Source organism: Ptychodera flava, chromosome 18 (assembly GCF_041260155.1).
Source record: "Ptychodera flava strain L36383 chromosome 18, AS_Pfla_20210202, whole genome shotgun sequence".
Lineage (NCBI taxonomy): Eukaryota > Metazoa > Hemichordata > Enteropneusta > Ptychoderidae > Ptychodera > Ptychodera flava.
In genome coordinates this window covers 19,383,201-19,401,543 of record NC_091945.1, presented here as the reverse complement: position 1 = coordinate 19,401,543, position 18,343 = coordinate 19,383,201, and the positions used below count along the sequence as shown (strand labels likewise).

At 39.7% G+C, this 18,343-nt stretch overlaps 2 protein-coding genes across 2 annotated transcripts; both read left to right on the top strand.

Annotated features, from left to right (window-relative positions):
- The first annotated feature begins 280 nt into the window (after positions 1-280).
- Positions 281-6,369, top strand: LOC139117082 (zinc finger protein 568-like). The gene is made up of 3 exons (XM_070679916.1): positions 281-557; positions 3,918-4,040; positions 4,442-6,369. The coding sequence occupies exons 1-3, from the start codon at positions 371-373 to the stop codon at positions 6,130-6,132; spliced, it is 2,001 nt and encodes a 666-aa protein (XP_070536017.1). The 5' UTR covers positions 281-370; the 3' UTR covers positions 6,133-6,369.
- Positions 6,370-15,537: 9,168 nt separating this feature from the next.
- LOC139117814 (uncharacterized) lies at positions 15,538-18,332 on the top strand. Its single transcript, XM_070681061.1, has 3 exons — positions 15,538-15,684; positions 16,947-17,088; positions 18,136-18,332. The coding sequence occupies exons 1-3, from the start codon at positions 15,559-15,561 to the stop codon at positions 18,252-18,254; spliced, it is 387 nt and encodes a 128-aa protein (XP_070537162.1). The 5' UTR covers positions 15,538-15,558; the 3' UTR covers positions 18,255-18,332.
- Positions 18,333-18,343: the final 11 nt, after the last annotated feature.

Here is an 18,343-nt window from a genome sequence, read left to right as displayed (position 1 = left end):
CGAGAAATAGAAAATCCTCCACCCCCCCCCCCTGGAAGTAAATTCTGAATCGTCCCTTATGAAAATTAAGTGACACCCCTAGTGTTGTTTGAAAAATACATGAGGCCCCCCCCCCCCCCCCACACACACACACATACACCTTTGCAGTTTTCAAATTTAAGGTGACACCTCCTTGGATTTTGCCGGCCCACTCCGCCCGTAACAACTAAACGCTCCCTTAGACTTCGAGTATGTGTGTCTCAGATTTTGCGTTCCACTACCTGCTAACACGCGCCCTCTATAGTTGACATAGTACATAGATGGGTCAACGGGAGATGCGACGGGCCTGAACGCGCATAGCCGAGCTAACGCGCGCTCATGATCGAGTAAGATGCAGAAGATGGAAGTTCCCATAATGGAAGCCAGCATCAGTTTCACACTTCAGCCCTGGAGTGACACGAGACTGACTCTCTCGATAGGTCAACCAAACACATCATCGAAAGATAAATTGCAGGCCGTTCTACTTGAAGACCTTGAAGACGCGGAACCCCTGCTTGTCACCAGCTTGACCAGGAAAGGTAAAAGCAGTGCGGACGCAGATACCCGAGACGCGCAAAATCGATTTTCCTTCGTGGGTGGTATGGAACGCGAAAATTTCAAAAAAAAATCACTAAATCTAGCGCTACACATTGTAAAGAAATATCGCCTGTAGTTCATCGAGAATTCAACTTATGTTAATTATAACTAGGCGAATTGAAAGATAAATAGTTAGATTTACCAAATCGTACATTATTTAGTGTCTTATTAGTTTATATCGCTGAAAAATCGCGAAGTCAAAATGTTGTCTCGTGCGTTTTGACAGAAAATACAACTCATTCACTCCTGAATTTTCCGGTCATGCTCATTACATGTTTCTTCTCCAAGTTCGATTTTGTCACTGTCCTTTTACACAGACATCAAACTTAAACGCTATGCCCTCGGTTTTGGCGATAAGGCCGTGAGACGGAAATGTTAACTTAAAATAGCACTGACAGGTACAGGTAGTCCTTGCAAATCCCTTAAATAACAGCTAAAGCGCATGCGTGAAGGTTGCCCTCTAGCGACGATACTCATTGTAGCGTTTCTCAAATATAATTTTTACTATAACCCAAACGGGATTCGAACCCCCACACACTCACAGCAACATCGCCTAGCTGCTAGGCCTCACACAAAACCAGTCGGCTACCGTTTACCGTTTCTCATCCTGAACTTTTGCGCCGGAGAAAGTATCTCCTCTATAAAAGTGCAGAAAATTAAGCATAAAAAATGAGGCGATTTACTGAAGCCTGTGTCTCTAAAGTGGCCATATAAATTTACTGAAAAAACATAAATGAACTATTACTGATTGTCACTGATTTTTCTGAAATGCACACTTGCATATTGAGCCAGAAAGGGAAAAAAATTACAAGTATCACAGCTTCAAGGCTATACCTGAGTTCAGTTATTTTAACAATTATTGTTCTAAAAGTACAGGTTTAATTAATGATGAGGTTATGCGATTTACCTAAACTAAAATACGTATTTTTTATAAATCTTTTACAATTTGATGCAATAAGTATCTTATAACAATACAACAACAATAGGCCCTATAAACTTTATTTTAACTCTATAGCCATGATAGGTATACGCCTCTTTTCACAAGGGTCGAACACAAAGAAAACTTATACACAGAAGACAGAGTACAGGATAACAACAACATTACAACACAGACAGGTTTCATGTAAAAGTGTCGAAAACGCTTTGTCGATAAAATTTGTAACAAGCCTGCTTAAAACCTCTAACACTTGTACAACTTCTTATTGCTGAAGGCAAATTGTTGTACAGGTAATTACTCAAAAAGACTGCTTAATAATGCATATTAAAAACCAGCAAATTTATCATTTATTATACATATGTTTTAAAAGTATTTGTCAATGATTATTTATCAAGTCCTCAGTCAATTGTTAGGACAATTTAGTGCGTAAATTGTATAAAGAATGACACTCTTTGAAAATTATCACTTCAATGGATAAACATGCATGATATATTAACAGATATCAGTAGCAGATATTGTTATATAAAACAGGATTTCACAAAACATCCTTCCATATCAGCTGTTCTGTGGAATCGTCCGACTTAAATGCTCTCATTTGTTTCTGATAGGATCTCATCTCAACTTGATCATTTAGAGGAAGTAAAAGTCGCAACAGGATTTTCACAAAACATCCTTCCATATCAGCTGTTCTGTGGAATCGTCCGACTTAAATGCTCTCATTTGTTTCTGATAGGATCTCATCTCCCAAACTTAATGCACATCCGATGTGAACTCCCAATAGACCGGGCCAATAGACTCCCTATACTTGATATGAACTTCAGCCTAATTAGTATACAGCATGCGCATCGCCCTCTAGACTATCATTTTCTCTAATGTGTACAGGTGAAGCTAAAAAATAGTCACTGCTATGGCTAAAGACGCGGGTCATAGGAAGGGGACTTTGTTTTTTTCATGTTTAATACTATGTAGACACTCAGAGAAAAATCAAGAGAAAAATCGGAAATCGTACCCAAAAATGCAAGAAGATCGTTATTGACGATAAACTATAACAGGTATGGATTCAGAGACGTATTGGAAGCCATCGATGCTGGTTATTGAGTAAACTATAGCTTTTTGACAGGAAAATCCGTCTCCGACTGACTCGGCTGTACGTGCGTATAGCGGCTGTTCCATTTCCCGACTTCCTATGTTTCTAATGCATACCAAAGCGGCCATCGCCGTATATCGAACAGCAAGTGACTGTGGCTTGAGGGTAACTTGCATGGTATTGTTTTTGAAATACCGCGACGGTTATAGCTATTCTGCATGATAATACATTAAGTAAGCGACAAAAGATTGTCAACTTAATGCTTCCCTAACAAATAACTGGATTAAACGACCGTGATACTAAATATGAATATTGTGAACGAAGTTATCATCAATTATATCGCCTGGAAAGTTAATGTACTTCCGGTTTTCAGGTGTCTGCATTTCATACGCTATCGTACTGTCAAATGACCTCCTCCAGAAGCGATATTCACAAAATCTATTCCTTTACATAAACCGTTACGGAAATTACTAAAATTGTTCCAGATAAGGCCGTGAGACGAAAATGTTAACACCAGAAAGCAGGACATAATATCGACAACTTTCTCCTAACGATGCTATCCACTATCGTCAGCAATGTCAACTTTCTTTGGTCATATTTACATTATTTAGAGGAGGATTACTGCATGAACGGTCAATTTTGATCGGAGACCAGTATTCTTAAAATAAGATTACTTAAAATATTCGATCTCAAACTTACTTGGCGAAATTAAACGAAAATTTGGAGAGCTCCACCTACCTGAACCGTCACCCAGTCAGTCTGATGTTGCTCTGAAGCGCACGCCAGGACCCCTTGGCAACGATGGAATTTGGCATAAGCATGCTTAGCAACAACGGAAAAATCGCATATCTGCGTCCGCACTGAAAGACATTGGATCTCTACCCTTTGCTCCAAATCCAATCGCTCATCGTGATTTCAGGTTTGTTACTATAGCTGCACGCGCGCGACATTGGACAAAATTCGGACAAATTTTATAGTTGCATGCGTGGCTGTTGTTGCAGCTTGTAGTCTGAGTTATGAACTGTATGAATTAGCGTGACCCTTCTTATCCATTTTAACACAAGCAGGCTCTATTTTCGTCGTTCTTGCGGAAAATGCGGACAAATATTTATTTATTCATATTTAATGAAAGAAAAATGACGTCATTTACGATCAGCGCTTTGGATTTTGCCCCTGTGAACTAGCTTTATAATGAAGCCGAGGAGAAAGTTTCCAATCATTCAGTGTACTGTTAACAGTAAAATACTAATCACAGAATTCAATATTTTTTTCAATCAGACTGCTGGGATGCATGGAATGAAGTGAGAAGAACCAACAGCATCAACAAAATGACTCATCTCTTTAAGCTGTGCTGTCAGAACATGTTGAGGAAGCTCCATACTGATACCATAACACATAAAGGTACTGCTCTACATACCTCAGCAGTTTATTTACAAATAACCTGTTACAGGTTACAACAAATGACATGTCACAGGCTACAGTTTACAAATACAGTATAATGGTTACTGACTTTAACAAAAAGTGTCGGTCACTATGATGGCTTTTCGTAACTTTGGTGGCTATACATGTGTGGCAACGAGGCTGGCACAATCCCTTTTCAAAATAGTGATTCTGCTGTCCCTCGATATCAGTGATACAGCCATTCCTCTGTTCTCCGCAACAAACCCATCCTCTTCATGTCAAATACACATGGTTGATACAATGCATTTTAACTTCCAATCTCTTTTTTACTGCAATAATTTTCATTTTTATGTTTTGTTAAGTTTTTAACAAAAATAATTTCGTGGTTTTTTAATCAACAGAGGCCACCACTCTTCTTAACTTCCTGTGTTGCAATGAAGTCATCAAGAAAAAGAGAATCTCCCAGGATGCAATGCAAGACAGCTGTAAAACAGTGTTTAAACCACAACAAAGTCAAGAAATTGCTCCTAGAATGTTTGAGAGAGCATTCAAGATGGAAGCAAGTCAATACAGTAATTCTGGTGAGTATAGCTGCCATGATGGTTGTTCCGGTGATACTGCTTCTAATGCGCCAAATGCTGATGATGATGTTGGTGGTGATGATGATGATGATGATGATGATGATGATGGTACAGATGAGAGAGAGGAATTATCCACTGTTGCTGTGCAGTATCCATTTGCATGTGACAATACCAGGGACACGGTAGAGGTTGATTCATGCAACAGAACTTTTGAAAGTTGTGATAATGAAAGTAAAGCAAAGATTTCAACGCCAACTGTAAAGAAAGAGACAACGGACCATAAACTCTGCAGGGATATGGCAGAACTTCCACCAGATTCTCCTAAGAGATTTGAGACTGTGCAGCTTGACCAAGTACATATAAACAGTGATACTGTGGATTTTTCAAGGCATGCTGTCCCACAGAGACACCTGGAAAATTATGTCAAAGCAATGGGAAAAGGGATAGCAGAGAGACAAAGCAGTGACTCATTGGATTCAATTCAGTCCACAGGAGTATCTGACAAAAATCTGGAATACTCTGACCTGTGTGAGGAACAAGGAAATAAGGTTCGAGGTAACATGGAAAGTCAGGATGGGGAAAATTATGAAGTGCCAAACCTAGAAACCCAGGGAGAAGCAACAATCAAAACAAATCATGGGTATTTTGTATTTTCAAGCACAAAGCAATCTTTCACCTGTGGAATATGCCAGAAGTATTTCATGACAAGAACGGAGCTATTGAACCATGAGAAAGTTCATAGAGCACAAGTTGGTGGAAACAGAGAGAGTTTACAAGGCAATGGTGGCTGTCAAGCAGAGACAGATGGCAGGGAACTTGACCACAGCACATGGTACAGTAGTTTTGACTCTGAAAGGGAACCTGCATGCCGTGTAAAGCAGCATGCCAAAAGGTTTCACTGCGACCAATGTGATAAGACTTTTGGTGTCAAATACAAATTTATGGATCATCAGAGGACTCACACCGGTGAGAGGCCATACCTATGTCACAAATGTGGAAAATCCTTCCATAGCAAGCGTGGATTACAGGAACATGGACAAGTGCATTCAGATAAGGTCTTTCCTTGTGAAATCTGCGGAAGAAAATACAACCGTTTGAAAAATGCTAAACAGCACATGAGAACACACACAGGACACATGGACGTAAATACCATAAAGAAACCTTTCTGTTGTGAACAGTGCGGGAAGTCTTTTCCCAAGAACAGCTTATTGGCTTGGCATATGAACACACACACAGGTGACAAACCGTACCAGTGCGATATATGTAAACGGTGTTTCCCCTATGAATCTTCCCTAAGGTTTCACAGAAGGCGACACAATCAAGACAAGTCTTTCACATGCAGTGAGTGCAGCAAGAGCTTCTTTGCCAGAAGTGATCTTAGGTGCCACGTCAGGACCCACACCGGAGAGAAACCTTTCCAATGTGAACACTGCGGTAAATGCTTCAGTCGATCCAGCAATCTCTATTCCCATATGAAGAGACACACAAAAAAGCATCGTCCTGTGAATTAGCTTCTTTTCTAATAAAAGAATTGTGTACAACCTTTTTAGTCCTTTGGACCAAAGGGTCAATTTACTAATGTGATGACTTTGTGTATGCCGGAGGTCATGGGCCATGTTGTATCCTGTATGCAGTGGACAGAGATATCTAGAAACCCTTCAGTAACTGCTTTTGAAAATTGGTGGGATGGTGACTCTGTGTTCTTGCTTATTTTGATTGAACCATTTAAAGTCTTTTTGAGTTTTTAGTCTCCACGGACACCGTCCGGGGGGACTTGGTCATGGTCATGTCATGGTCATGGTCATGGTCATGGTCATGGGTTTGGTCATGTCCGTGCGTGCATCAGTGCATCCGTCCGTCCGTTCACGCAGATATCTCAGAGATGCCGTGGTCAATTTCTTTCAAACTTTGCACAAGGATAGTACCCTACCCCATACAGATGCACGTTGATTTGTTTCACAATGCAATCAAATTTGACCGTGTTAGAGGATTTTTAGTTTACACCTCCATAGACTCCCATGTATAAGGCCAAGAAAAATAAAAATTTAGTTTCTCATCGTATTCATCTTGCAAAAAGGATGCAGTGACACAGTTTTTAGTCCCCACAAATAAAGTCCAGGGGGCTTATAGATTGGGACATGTCCGTCCATGAGTCCATCCATGAGTCCATCCGTGAGTCCATCCGTTCATGCAGATATCTCAGACACATTGACAAAATGTCATGTGACCTCAGTGACCTTTGACCTCAAATATACGTATTTGTCCATAACTCAGTAACTACAAGTGCTACACCCTTCATAAATGGTATGATGGGACACCTTATGACGCCACATATTGTACATCATTATTATTTGCATATCTAATTTTGAGCGAGCCAATGGAGCTAGAGGTCTGATTTTTGGTATATAGGGATAACGTAGCAATACAATTTTTTTAACAAGATGTCACGTGACCTCAATGACCTTTGACCTGAAATATACATATTTGTCCATAACTCAGTAACTACAAGTGCTACACCCTTCATAAATGGTATGATGGGACACCTTATGACGCCACATATTGTACATCATTATTATTTGCATATCTAATTTTGAGCGAGCCAATGGAGCTAGAGGTCTGATTTTTGGTATATAGGGATAACGTAGCAATACAATTTTTTTAACAAGATGTCACGTGACCTCAATGACCTTTGACCTGAAATATACATATTTGTCCATAACTCAGTAACCGCAAGTGCATATTTGGTATGATGGAAGACCTTATAACGCCACATACTGTACCTCATTAATTATGCACATACCTAATTCTGAGCAAGCCAATAGAGCTGGATGTCTGATTTTTGGTATATAGGGATAACTATAGGATAGAAGGTTTTTGACAAAATTTCATGTGACCTCGATGACCTTTTACCTGAAATATACGTTTTTGTCAATAAATAAGTAAACACAAGTGCTATGTCCTTTATATTTAGTAGGATTGGAGACCTTATGACAACACACGCTTTACCTCATTAATTATGCGCATATCTAATTTTGAGCGAGCCAATAGAGCTAGAGGTCTGATTTTTGGCATGTAGGTATTACGTAGCAATACAATGTTTTTTTCAAAATGTCATGTCATGTCAAAATGTGACCTCAGTGACCTTTCACCTCGATTATACATATATATGCATAACTCAGTAACCATAAGTTCTATACCCTCCAATTTTGATAGGATATTAGACCTTAAGATGTCATATCTTGTACCTCATTTATTATGCGCATATGTATTCATGGCTGGCCAATACAGCCAGAGGTCTGATCTTTTTTCCCAATTTAGAACCATAACTTAGACATGCCTCATGTGTTTCAAATTGGGAACAACAACATAGACCTATGTGCCCATAGATCTCAACATATACACTCCAGTGATACTTCTTAATGACCACATTTCCCTGCCCCATCAAGACTAATACACCCCTATTACAAGTGGGGACTATGTCATTGTCAATGACTTGTTTTCTGTGCGATGGGCAATATGGTAGATACACTTGTAATTATGGAGAAATGCTAAAAAAATCAAGTTTAACACCAATTTTTATAATGTGCACATTTACCTTAAGTCTAGGTAGGGCAAGTGATTGGGTTTATATTAGCCGTTGACCATTATGGGAGAACAGTTTGTTGCCAAGTTTTTCTCCTCGTCGTATCAATGATATTTATCCAAAATAAAAGGTCAACATGTTCATTATAGAATATTTTTCATCCTAATGAACCCCATTTCTTTCTTCACCTTCACACATGTCAAAGGCAGTGGATACTTAGATTTCACACTCGAATTAACAATCACATTCAGTGTTTGTTATACAGGTGCATTTACCAACCAGTTCACATAACTTTCATGTTTGTCAGCGAAATTTATTTATGACCAAACGACTTGACTTTTTACAAATATACAATACTTCACATTCATGTAATAAACACAGACGTACAAAGGACGTCGGTGCCCGTGGCCTCATGTTCTATAATCTGGTGCTTTTTATTCACATATAAAGAGACACTGAAAAGTACTACCCATCTTGACCAAACCCTGTATCTGCCCCTTCACTCTTCATGAACCAGTTCTCTGCGAGCATTGAAACTTCAGAGCAGTTTTCACAAAAAAGGTAACAGGCAGCCTTTTCTTTGAAGAGTAATGTTACAGATGTGATTCTGTATACAATTTTTAAGAAACCCATAAATTAAAGTATATTACTGAATAGATCACCTCATTCTGTCTTCATTTGAAGTATCTTCACTATTTCACCCATATGATAATCTATAAACCCAACTCCTTCATCCAATACTGATAAACACGACCAAAGTTAGGTAAGAAAGGAACGACACAACTGTAATAAGAAGCGTATTGCGCATGCGTCAGTATTCGTCCAACAGCTTGAGCTTGAAATAAATATACCAGCATAGTTTGAAATGTCTCTGATTAGCCTTTGAATGCATTGCATATGTTTTGGAGATTTTGAAAAAATTATGTTTCTGCATTCTTGGTAACTAATTGTAATGTCATTCCAAAGTCCAATGTCTTGATTGCGGAGCACCTGTATTGAAGTCAAAACGTTGCCAATATCTGGCCTTCAGAAAGGGAATTCCCTTAAACTGCTTTTGTTTGTCTCAGACAATGTTTCCATTTTCCCAAATCTGTGCGACTGAGATTTTGCGCTGTAACGGTGCATTATAAGCATAAAGATGATAAGGGAGAAATGAGTTAGATAAATTGCCCAACTGAATGGGAAGAAATCAGGAATTTTCCTTTCTCTCTTGAGTGAAGTTCCGAAACCTTATTTAGGCCTAAGTCAAGATAAAATACCTGTAGCACAAAAGTTTGACTATATAAGATTCTGCTGAAGAGAACAGCATTTCAACACGAAATCAGATGAAGGAACTTACCCATAATAAATTGGTTTCTGAAAGACTCTGCAAATTTATTTACAGTCAACGGGGAACATTTTCACAGAGCTCATAGCAGTATAGGCACATAAACACTGGCCAATAAAGTGAAATGCTGCATATCTGTGGAGTATATACGGGCATCTGAAGATAGCCACCTAACTAAGTTTATTGCCATGAAAGTTTTTCCCTACAAAAAAGCAGCCCATTTTTTTCTAATATTCATCACTCTTCCAGTGTGTGAAACTCACGCAAAATCTCTACTGGCCAAGCGGGCCAGCAACTTTAAAAAAATCACTGGCCCTGAAGGAAATCAACTGGTCCGATCCTCAGGTCAAATCCAAATAGAGCGCAGATTATTTTAACCGCACTCAGTATAGGGGCTAAGAACATGCGATTGAAAAAAATAAAAAGACACCACTTCAACATCCGAACATCAAAGTGATTTTTTTGTCTTTTGATTCTTGTTAAGGAAAGCAAATGAAGATGGCTATCAAAACAAAAAGTTGGAGCAACTGATCTCAGTGCAAAAAACCATATGAAATAAGTGAAAGGTTAAGCACAAACTCATAAAACGTTTTTATTTCCTAAAACAGCCTTTTACAACAAATGTTTCTAACACCGAGAAACGAGCACAAGCGTGGGCTTGAGATATGTCCCAACACGGAAAAGCTACGCGTCCATAACTCCGATCAGGGATAGGTAATAAGTTTTTGCACCACAAACACCGGGTCACACACAAATGGAGTCAATACAGCTGTTGACTCTTTCAAAAACGATTCTGGCTTCTCCTTTTTGAGGGACTCATCGTCAAATTCAAGGAAGGAAACACAAAGAATTAGGGCAACTGATGAAGAGAAATAATACTGAAGTGTCGAAACCCAAATTAAGAGACGAATCACAAATTTAAAATGTAAGCGTAGTCTTTACAGGTGACCAAGGCAATGGCTAGCAAGGTCAAATGACAATGAAGACGCGACTTTGCATATCGGACATTTACTTCCTAGTATCGAAGTTTGACGTCAAATATATTTCTGTCATACATAACAATATATCGGGTTTTATATCGATACTATACTTTACAAGAATGACTTGCCTTCTGTCGCGACACGCCGGGTTTGCAAAACTTGCCGATTTTTAAACTCAGGCTGATACATATCGGCAATTTTGGGACTCTTTTAGTAAACAATACTAGGCAATTCTGGAATGACTTCCCTTGCGTCTCGACACGCCGGATCTGTGAAATCATAGAGATTTACTCGATATTTATCGGCGATTGGGACTCGGGCGCGTCTGCTCTGGGTAAAATCACTGATGTTTATCGGCGATTTCGGGACAAATGTTTGATATTTTTGTCGGAGATTTTGCCACCTCACAGATCTTGCCAAGCCCGACTTCCTCAGTCCGGCTCTAACTTCGATACCAGACGATACTACACTTGTCAAATCTCGGGTAAATATTCGATGTATAACAGGGAGGTCACTACATTACAGAGCTGGCCCCTCGGCTTGCCAAGCCCGACTGACATAGTCCGACACTAACTTAGGCCAAGAAAAATAAAAAGTTTGTCTCTCATCCTAGACATATTGCAAAAATGATGCGGTGACGATGTTTTTCTTTTCTCATCTTTTTTATTTTTCAACCAACAAGAACGCACGCAAAAACCCATAAAAACAACATAGGAATGCACGCAGAGACAAATGCATAGCAGTGTTGCTTTAGTATATTGGTGTAGCAACAGTTCTATGGTTTTACTTTTTAGTGCAGCAATGCATACACATACGTTGACTTGACGCTGCACTCTTGTGTTATAAACTAATAAAGTGCCACCTTTGACTAATTATTTCGAACACAAAGTATAAGCTTTACCAGTAAATCTGCAATATATACCATGTTTTTGTTTACAAATTAAGGCTTGTCCAGACTTTCGGGTGTCAACAGGAAAAGACAATGATCATAATTTATTTAAAGTAAAGAAATTATGGAAAGCCTCTTTTCTGCCAAGATAATGCAAGGAATGATATGTTTCTTCTCTTTTGATGTACGAGAATATAAATTCCAGAAAATATTTCTGGGATAATTATATATCTTTACTGTAATTTGTAACGCGCGCGTTCTTGAATAGTGAGTCATCATTGCTAGGCACACCTGAATCCGAACAGCAGGTCTACATGTACAACTCAGTAAAACTGATTTAGCGTTGTGCGTTTCGGGATATTTTGCTTTACACAGTTTCTCTCGGAGTGTAAATTGGGGTAACCACTGTGATAATCGGCATATGCAAGTGTCAGTGTGCGTGTCAGTGGCTTTTCTACAGGAAAATGAAATGGAGATATGAAAAAACTCGATACTGCACGTAGGCCTACCCAAATAAACCAAAACCATAAACATTTCGTCATTTTATGGTCTCTCCTCTATTTTAAGTACATTCTAGCGAGCGAGCTTTATTGCTTCGCGATCGGCTTTTATATATGGAACTTGAATAAAGTTAATATTTTGCATCCGGTACGGTGGCTACCTTGGTACTGATAACGTGTCGAATACAGAACTCAGAACCCAATACAGAACAAACTGAACATATGTAGCGTTAGCTGAGTCTACTAGTCCCCCTGGACTGTCTTGGGTCTCTGTCTACTTGCTAAACGACCGCTTCCACCGGCTGACGAACCGGTCAGGTAAATCTTGAATGATTTATTTATATTGCACATTTCTTTATTTCAATTGACGTTTTATGCGTATACCTTTCTAAGTTCTCTGCGTCCCGATGGCGGCTGTCTGTAATTGTTAATTGTATGTGATGAAAACATTATCTTAAGACTTAATGGCGTGGACAAATGTGTTTCATTATCGGGAAAACTAAAAATGCGACCAAATAATAAATATCAGTAAGTCTTGTCACGATTGATATTAACTTGTCGAACGCGTTTGGTGGAGAATCCGCTAAAATATGGATCATTGCGACCCATAGTTTATACATAATGATACACCGTATGATTGATGTGGCCACGTACTTACTATCAGTATAGAATGGAATGTTGTTATTGGGAGATTTTTTCAAACAGAGTTGTAATTTTTTAAAAAGTAAACGATTAAAGATGAAGATAAACGAGTATGCTTTGATTTACAAAATCTAGGTTTTGACGCACAAATCGTTCTACAGGTTAGATTCTTCCGGTAACATCGTAAGAGGTGGGTAGTATGTTAGGTTACATCGTTTCATTTTTTTTTCATTTCAAAGTTCTATGAAAAGTCCTCATATGACATGAAGGTTTTTCGCTTCTGAACATTCTTAGCGATAGTCCAGTATGCATGTCATTGAGCAAAGACTTCACCAGTCTGTCGATTTAAAATCAAGAAGTTTTGTATTTTACTATGTTTAGGATTAAACTGAAAGATTCCGTTGAGTATGGGTGCGCTTCGCAATCTTCGACCTTTGTTAGAGTTGGCATAGCACCAATACAGAACTTACGAATCTCTGTGTATAGTCTAGGCCCACGTAATTTCCTTCAACGTAAATACAATGCCGAGTTCTCTTCACAAAAAGGATTTTAGAGAATATCACAGACTTTCCTCTCTGACATAAGCTCAATCAATACTTTGATATGGTTACTACTGCTGTGGTATTAGTTGCGTTTTTTGTAAAACTGAGCAGAAACTCTGCGGGCATGCCAATTTTTTTTCATATTTTTCAGTTGCAGATTGCCTGGGCTTCAGTTTGCCACGTCAACGATTCAAGGCTAAGCTAATATGGATAGCTTTTGCCCGCAACTTCTCTTAACTTCCGCCCTCTTCGGTTTAATGTTCAATCTGCTTTGGTTAGCAATTGAGCCGCCGTGTCCTGGCAACCTGGATGGCAGCAGAGGTTTGTACATGGTCAGCGCTCATTCACGTCACCAAGCTGCAGCTGGAGAATATGACAGTCAGTTACGACGGAAAGAACAAGACACATCTCTTCTTGAAACCGATGCTTTGCCGTACAGAAGAGCTGCAGCTGTCAAGAAAAAGAAGGAACGTGCTGACTTGAGAATTTTTCGCCAAACTCCTGGTATAAAAGCTGAAATCGGTGGAGCGGAGAGTCGGCTGCCAATCAAGAAAACAAGACGAATTGCTGCCGCTGATGACAGAAAATTCCTACTGCCGATTCTGTACGGAAACCAGGGACCAAATAATCAGCTTCAATGCATCAAGTTATCGGCAGTCATAGCGGCCCATCTAAACCGCACCTTTGTGTTAGCGCCCTTTTTCAACCACATTTCAACCATCGACTACCGAGACTTGCGCCAGTTCAACGAAACTTTGGACGCTGACGAGTTCAGCAAGTTGCTTCCGACGGCCACTATGGAGGAATACAGATCCGCTTGCGGTCGAGTCGACCAGTTCATCGACGGTGTTAAAATGATGGGCTTTTCAGGGAGATACTATCGAAACTTGCTGGCCATGATGAACGGAACACTGACAGAGTTTGGTCAAGTTACAGGGATTAAAATACCAGATGTGTTTCAGAAGGACGTACTGGTACGCTATCCAGATAATCTGCCCGCCGGATACCTTCCCCTGAAAAATGCCTTCCGTTTTCCCGGCCTGTTCGAATCTAACTCGAAGTGTTTGGCCACAGTATACCCCTACGGACTACTCGGCAAGTTCTATTATTACGATTACAAGTCACTTCTGTCTGAGTACGTCGTCAGGCCACCCTATGTCAAACAGTTGGCCAAAGACTTCATCGGCATGGCAATGGGAAATCAAAGATATTTGAGTGTGCATTGGCGTTTTAACGAAGATTGGAAAAAGCAATGGTGAGAATTTTGTCATTGTCATTAGAATCACCTAAAGCTCTTACCTTCATGGTTTGATTTGACGGTGCTATTTCTTCATTACAGCGCTATTTGGGTTTCATTTCATTGTTTATTATAATATTTTTTTCAAAAGGCAGGGTGAGCGCGCCCAGGGACATGCATTCGGACTCAACCTTTTACAATTCTTTTATAATCTACCATTTATGGGGGCGCATTTTACAGCTCTTGGAACATGAAACATTTACACCGTCTTAGTTATTCGTCAATCGAAATGTTCATTTATCCTTATAGAGTCAGCAAAGGGATAGCGTCCATTTTGAATTCCAAATATCGGTAAATGTCTGCAGATAATTTGTTTCTTTAGACTAAGTATCAAACTTTGTAATGTTACGCCTGTCTTTTATTGGTCATTTGGTTAGAGCATTTTTGAAAGTTTCATCTAGGAAAGTTAGCGCAAAAGTCATTTTTCGCTTTCGAGGCGCATACTACCTTAAGGACTGCATCGATGGTGATATCATGTCTCCTTTCCGCGATGTGAGGACTTGGATGATTAAAACGCGTGCGCACTGTGTTCAACCTCAAAACCCCTCACGCCCCCTCCCCTTAACGAAAGTTTGAAAGTGCAAAACTCTGATCAGTGAACGAAAGTGTGGGATTTGAACTTCCTTCAGAGACTATAAATGTTGTTGGGAGTTTACACTTTTGACCGGTTGATGTCTATGAATTACATACATTATCAGCGTACTTGAATATCGAGCTCAAACGGGTCCATGACATATCCGAGGCAGATAGCTATTGCCAATTCGAGCACAATAGTCGAAATAGAGCTTTACCCCCTCCCGAAGCCACGCAAAGTAGGAGGTCTCGCGAGATCATGTGTAAAACTTTTATCCAATCAATCGCCACTCTTCGTCGTAGATTGGTGCGCATGCCTGTAACGATCGGACGTAAATATTTTGGCGTAGAGTGAAGCAATAGAGATAACCTTTAGAGAATAGCATCTTTTAAATTGTACAAACTATTACAAAATACTTCTTTTCTGAAAACGAACTGTAAGCACAAACTTAGAGAATAGAAGTATGAGTTACCTTTCTTCTTGCCAGTCTACGAAGTGACTGTGCTGACGTCATGACAACCTACAACTGTCTTTAGCATTTCGGATGTACATTTCTCCCTTTTATATCACAGGTGCCATGATCGACCTGGGTTCAAAACCGGAATGGCCAAACGTTTGTGCCAACAAATTCGTGACGTGTCACAGGATCGGATTTTGGACGTCTTCAGGCGACTGATGAATATTCACGGCGCCACTGCCGTCTACTTGGCAACGCCACTGCCTTATCATGTGAGTACTAGAGCACGTCCACAATGACAGCCTCTTTCCAAATTTTCAAGAATGAAACACGAACAGAAATCTCTGTCGCGTTATTCATTACATACTTGTGACCATCTATACATAGATGTTGCAAAAACCTGAAAAACCGTAATTTTAGTTATCAACTGCTGTTACTTATATTTGTGTTTTCCTGTGCTATAATGTTTATTACATCATACCAGCATATTGTTTGTGCAAATACAACAATTTGATTTGTCGACAGGTCAAACAAAGTGTTATATTCGTGATATAGCACAGCTAGAACAAGCGCGAGCTCTCAGTTAGAAAAAAAACTTAAATATCTTTTTTTTAAGTCTTGATACATATTCTGTGTGATACAGTGTTTCACACGTGTTTAGTTACACACCGTATAGCGTAAATGTATCGCTCTATCCGTGGGTATTCCTACCTTCCAACATGCAGTTCTACACTGTATAATGTTGTCACGTAGCCCAGTGGGGCCATAGGTTGTCTGATAGTTAAACTCTGGGTAGAAGGTTGGAGTAGAAGAGACAGCGACAGAGAAATACTCCACGTCGCCGTACTAGTATCACACAAGGTACACGGTATAGCTTCTGGGACAGTCTAACAACGGTCTTCGGGTAACGGCCGTCAGTGATATCTGTCAGGTCTCCAAAACGTGTCCTTCTAACTTACTAAATCGCACAGCTTATATCGAGTGAGGATCATCTGCATATTGTCATGACTTTGATATGCGTCTATAATTAACTGAAGATGAGTGGGCAAAGGGGAAGGGGGAGGAAGGTCGCTCTCATCTACGTATAATGTCAGACAGGATGAAACAGTCTGCCAACATAGAACACGGGGGTCCAGATTCGACGTCGTCATTGCTAACAATACATCACTGAAAGGAAGATAAACGGTCACTTCAAAGGTCCGGAAAATGAACAAGGAGATCATTCTCACGATGCATCACGTGTAGGGTCACTTTCGGTCAGAGTCATTGTCAGTCGTTAAAACTAATTTTAAACGACTATAATGATAAACGATCGTAGGGCGATATTACAAAGTGAAATCCTAATTGAAAACAACCAAGAAATACAATCGAACATACCGTGCGTGCATTAGCATTTCCTGCCATTTCTTTCGATATCTGTCTATTGATATTCTCAGAAAGAGGGCGCAACTACCGAAAAATGTGAAGACATCTATACTAGTTTGGGTTTGGGTTGAAATTCTAAAACTATAGTAATTTCTTGTTTAATCTTCAGAGCGATTTCGTTCGTGGTTTACAGTCTAGTATGCCGAATTTCTTCACCTTGGAACATCTTCTGGCGATGAAAAATTCGAGACTGATGGGGTTAGACGAGGATAACTATAAAGCGTCGCTGGTTGAACAAGAAATTTGTAAAGGTAAAGTACTTTAGTCAGCACGTTCATGTCCACTGTGTGATTATTTACTCCTTTCGTTGCAACGCTGTAATTCCACACCGGTTGTTGTATAGAGGCAGTGGTGATCGCATCAGATGTTTACATGCACACATTGTAAACCAGAGCTATTCAATGCGTGCCTGGCTTATGATGCACTCTTTGTTAGCCGTCTATGAATATTTGAAAACCTACCAGCAAGCCAGGCAAAAAAAACAAAACAAAAAAACACACACACACACAAAACACAAGTGTATTAACATGAGCTCATATTTTAATTGGTTTATTTTGGAAAAATATTATTTTATTTGTAATAGTGTTACATTGTGTTGGTTTTCTTAATTTTCTATGAAAACCTACCAGCACACGGACGGCAAACAAATAATTTTATTTTAAAGCGCTTTGTCTCAAGATAAAGGAGAAGATGGCATTGCTTGCTTAACAGTGTATATTGATATGTTTACCGATGCATATGTGCACCCAGTGAAGAAACTGAATTCAAAACCGGTCGGCTAAATCCCTTCCCTTCACAGTGTGGTTCAATGACCGAGTTAAATTGTAAACAAATTTTCTGACTGCGACCTGTCCAAACCCTGTAGAGTTCAGTAAGCACTCTCACAGTCACACTCACTGTCATACATCGCACACAAACTTTATATCAAAGTAATGAATGTATCGCTTAACTTGGCTCCAGCCAGCCCATAAAATCATTGACAAGTATTTACTGAGTGGCCTACATTTTCGAACCAGACGTTTACTTGCTCTGTATTAAAGTTTATTGTATATTGGATGGTTGTGTTTCTGAGACGTGACCACGACCACAGCAATCTTCGAAGGAAAATGTTTGCTTAGTTGTCCGAATTATGTGTGTACGTCGCGTTTAGCTTCAAATAAAACAGATTCTTTACCTAATCTCTTACACTTTATAAGATGCATTTGTGATATTTTGCAACTGTTAGTCCGTATGCGCCCCAACCCCCAATTAAATGCTAACTTATATCGAATCGTTTTCTTGCCTCTTTTTCGTTTCAGAATCGACAGTTTTTCTCGGTTTGTCAACCCACTCTTCCTGGTCCGGCATGGTTGCCGAGGACAGGAATGATCGTGATGTATACGAGATAACGACAGAGTTCGGGCTTGCAACTGACTAACCTGACAACGTGGCTGGAATGCCCGGATTCTCTACCAATTACATCCACACGATAATATCAATGCTTCATAGCAAACTCTGAGAATCGAA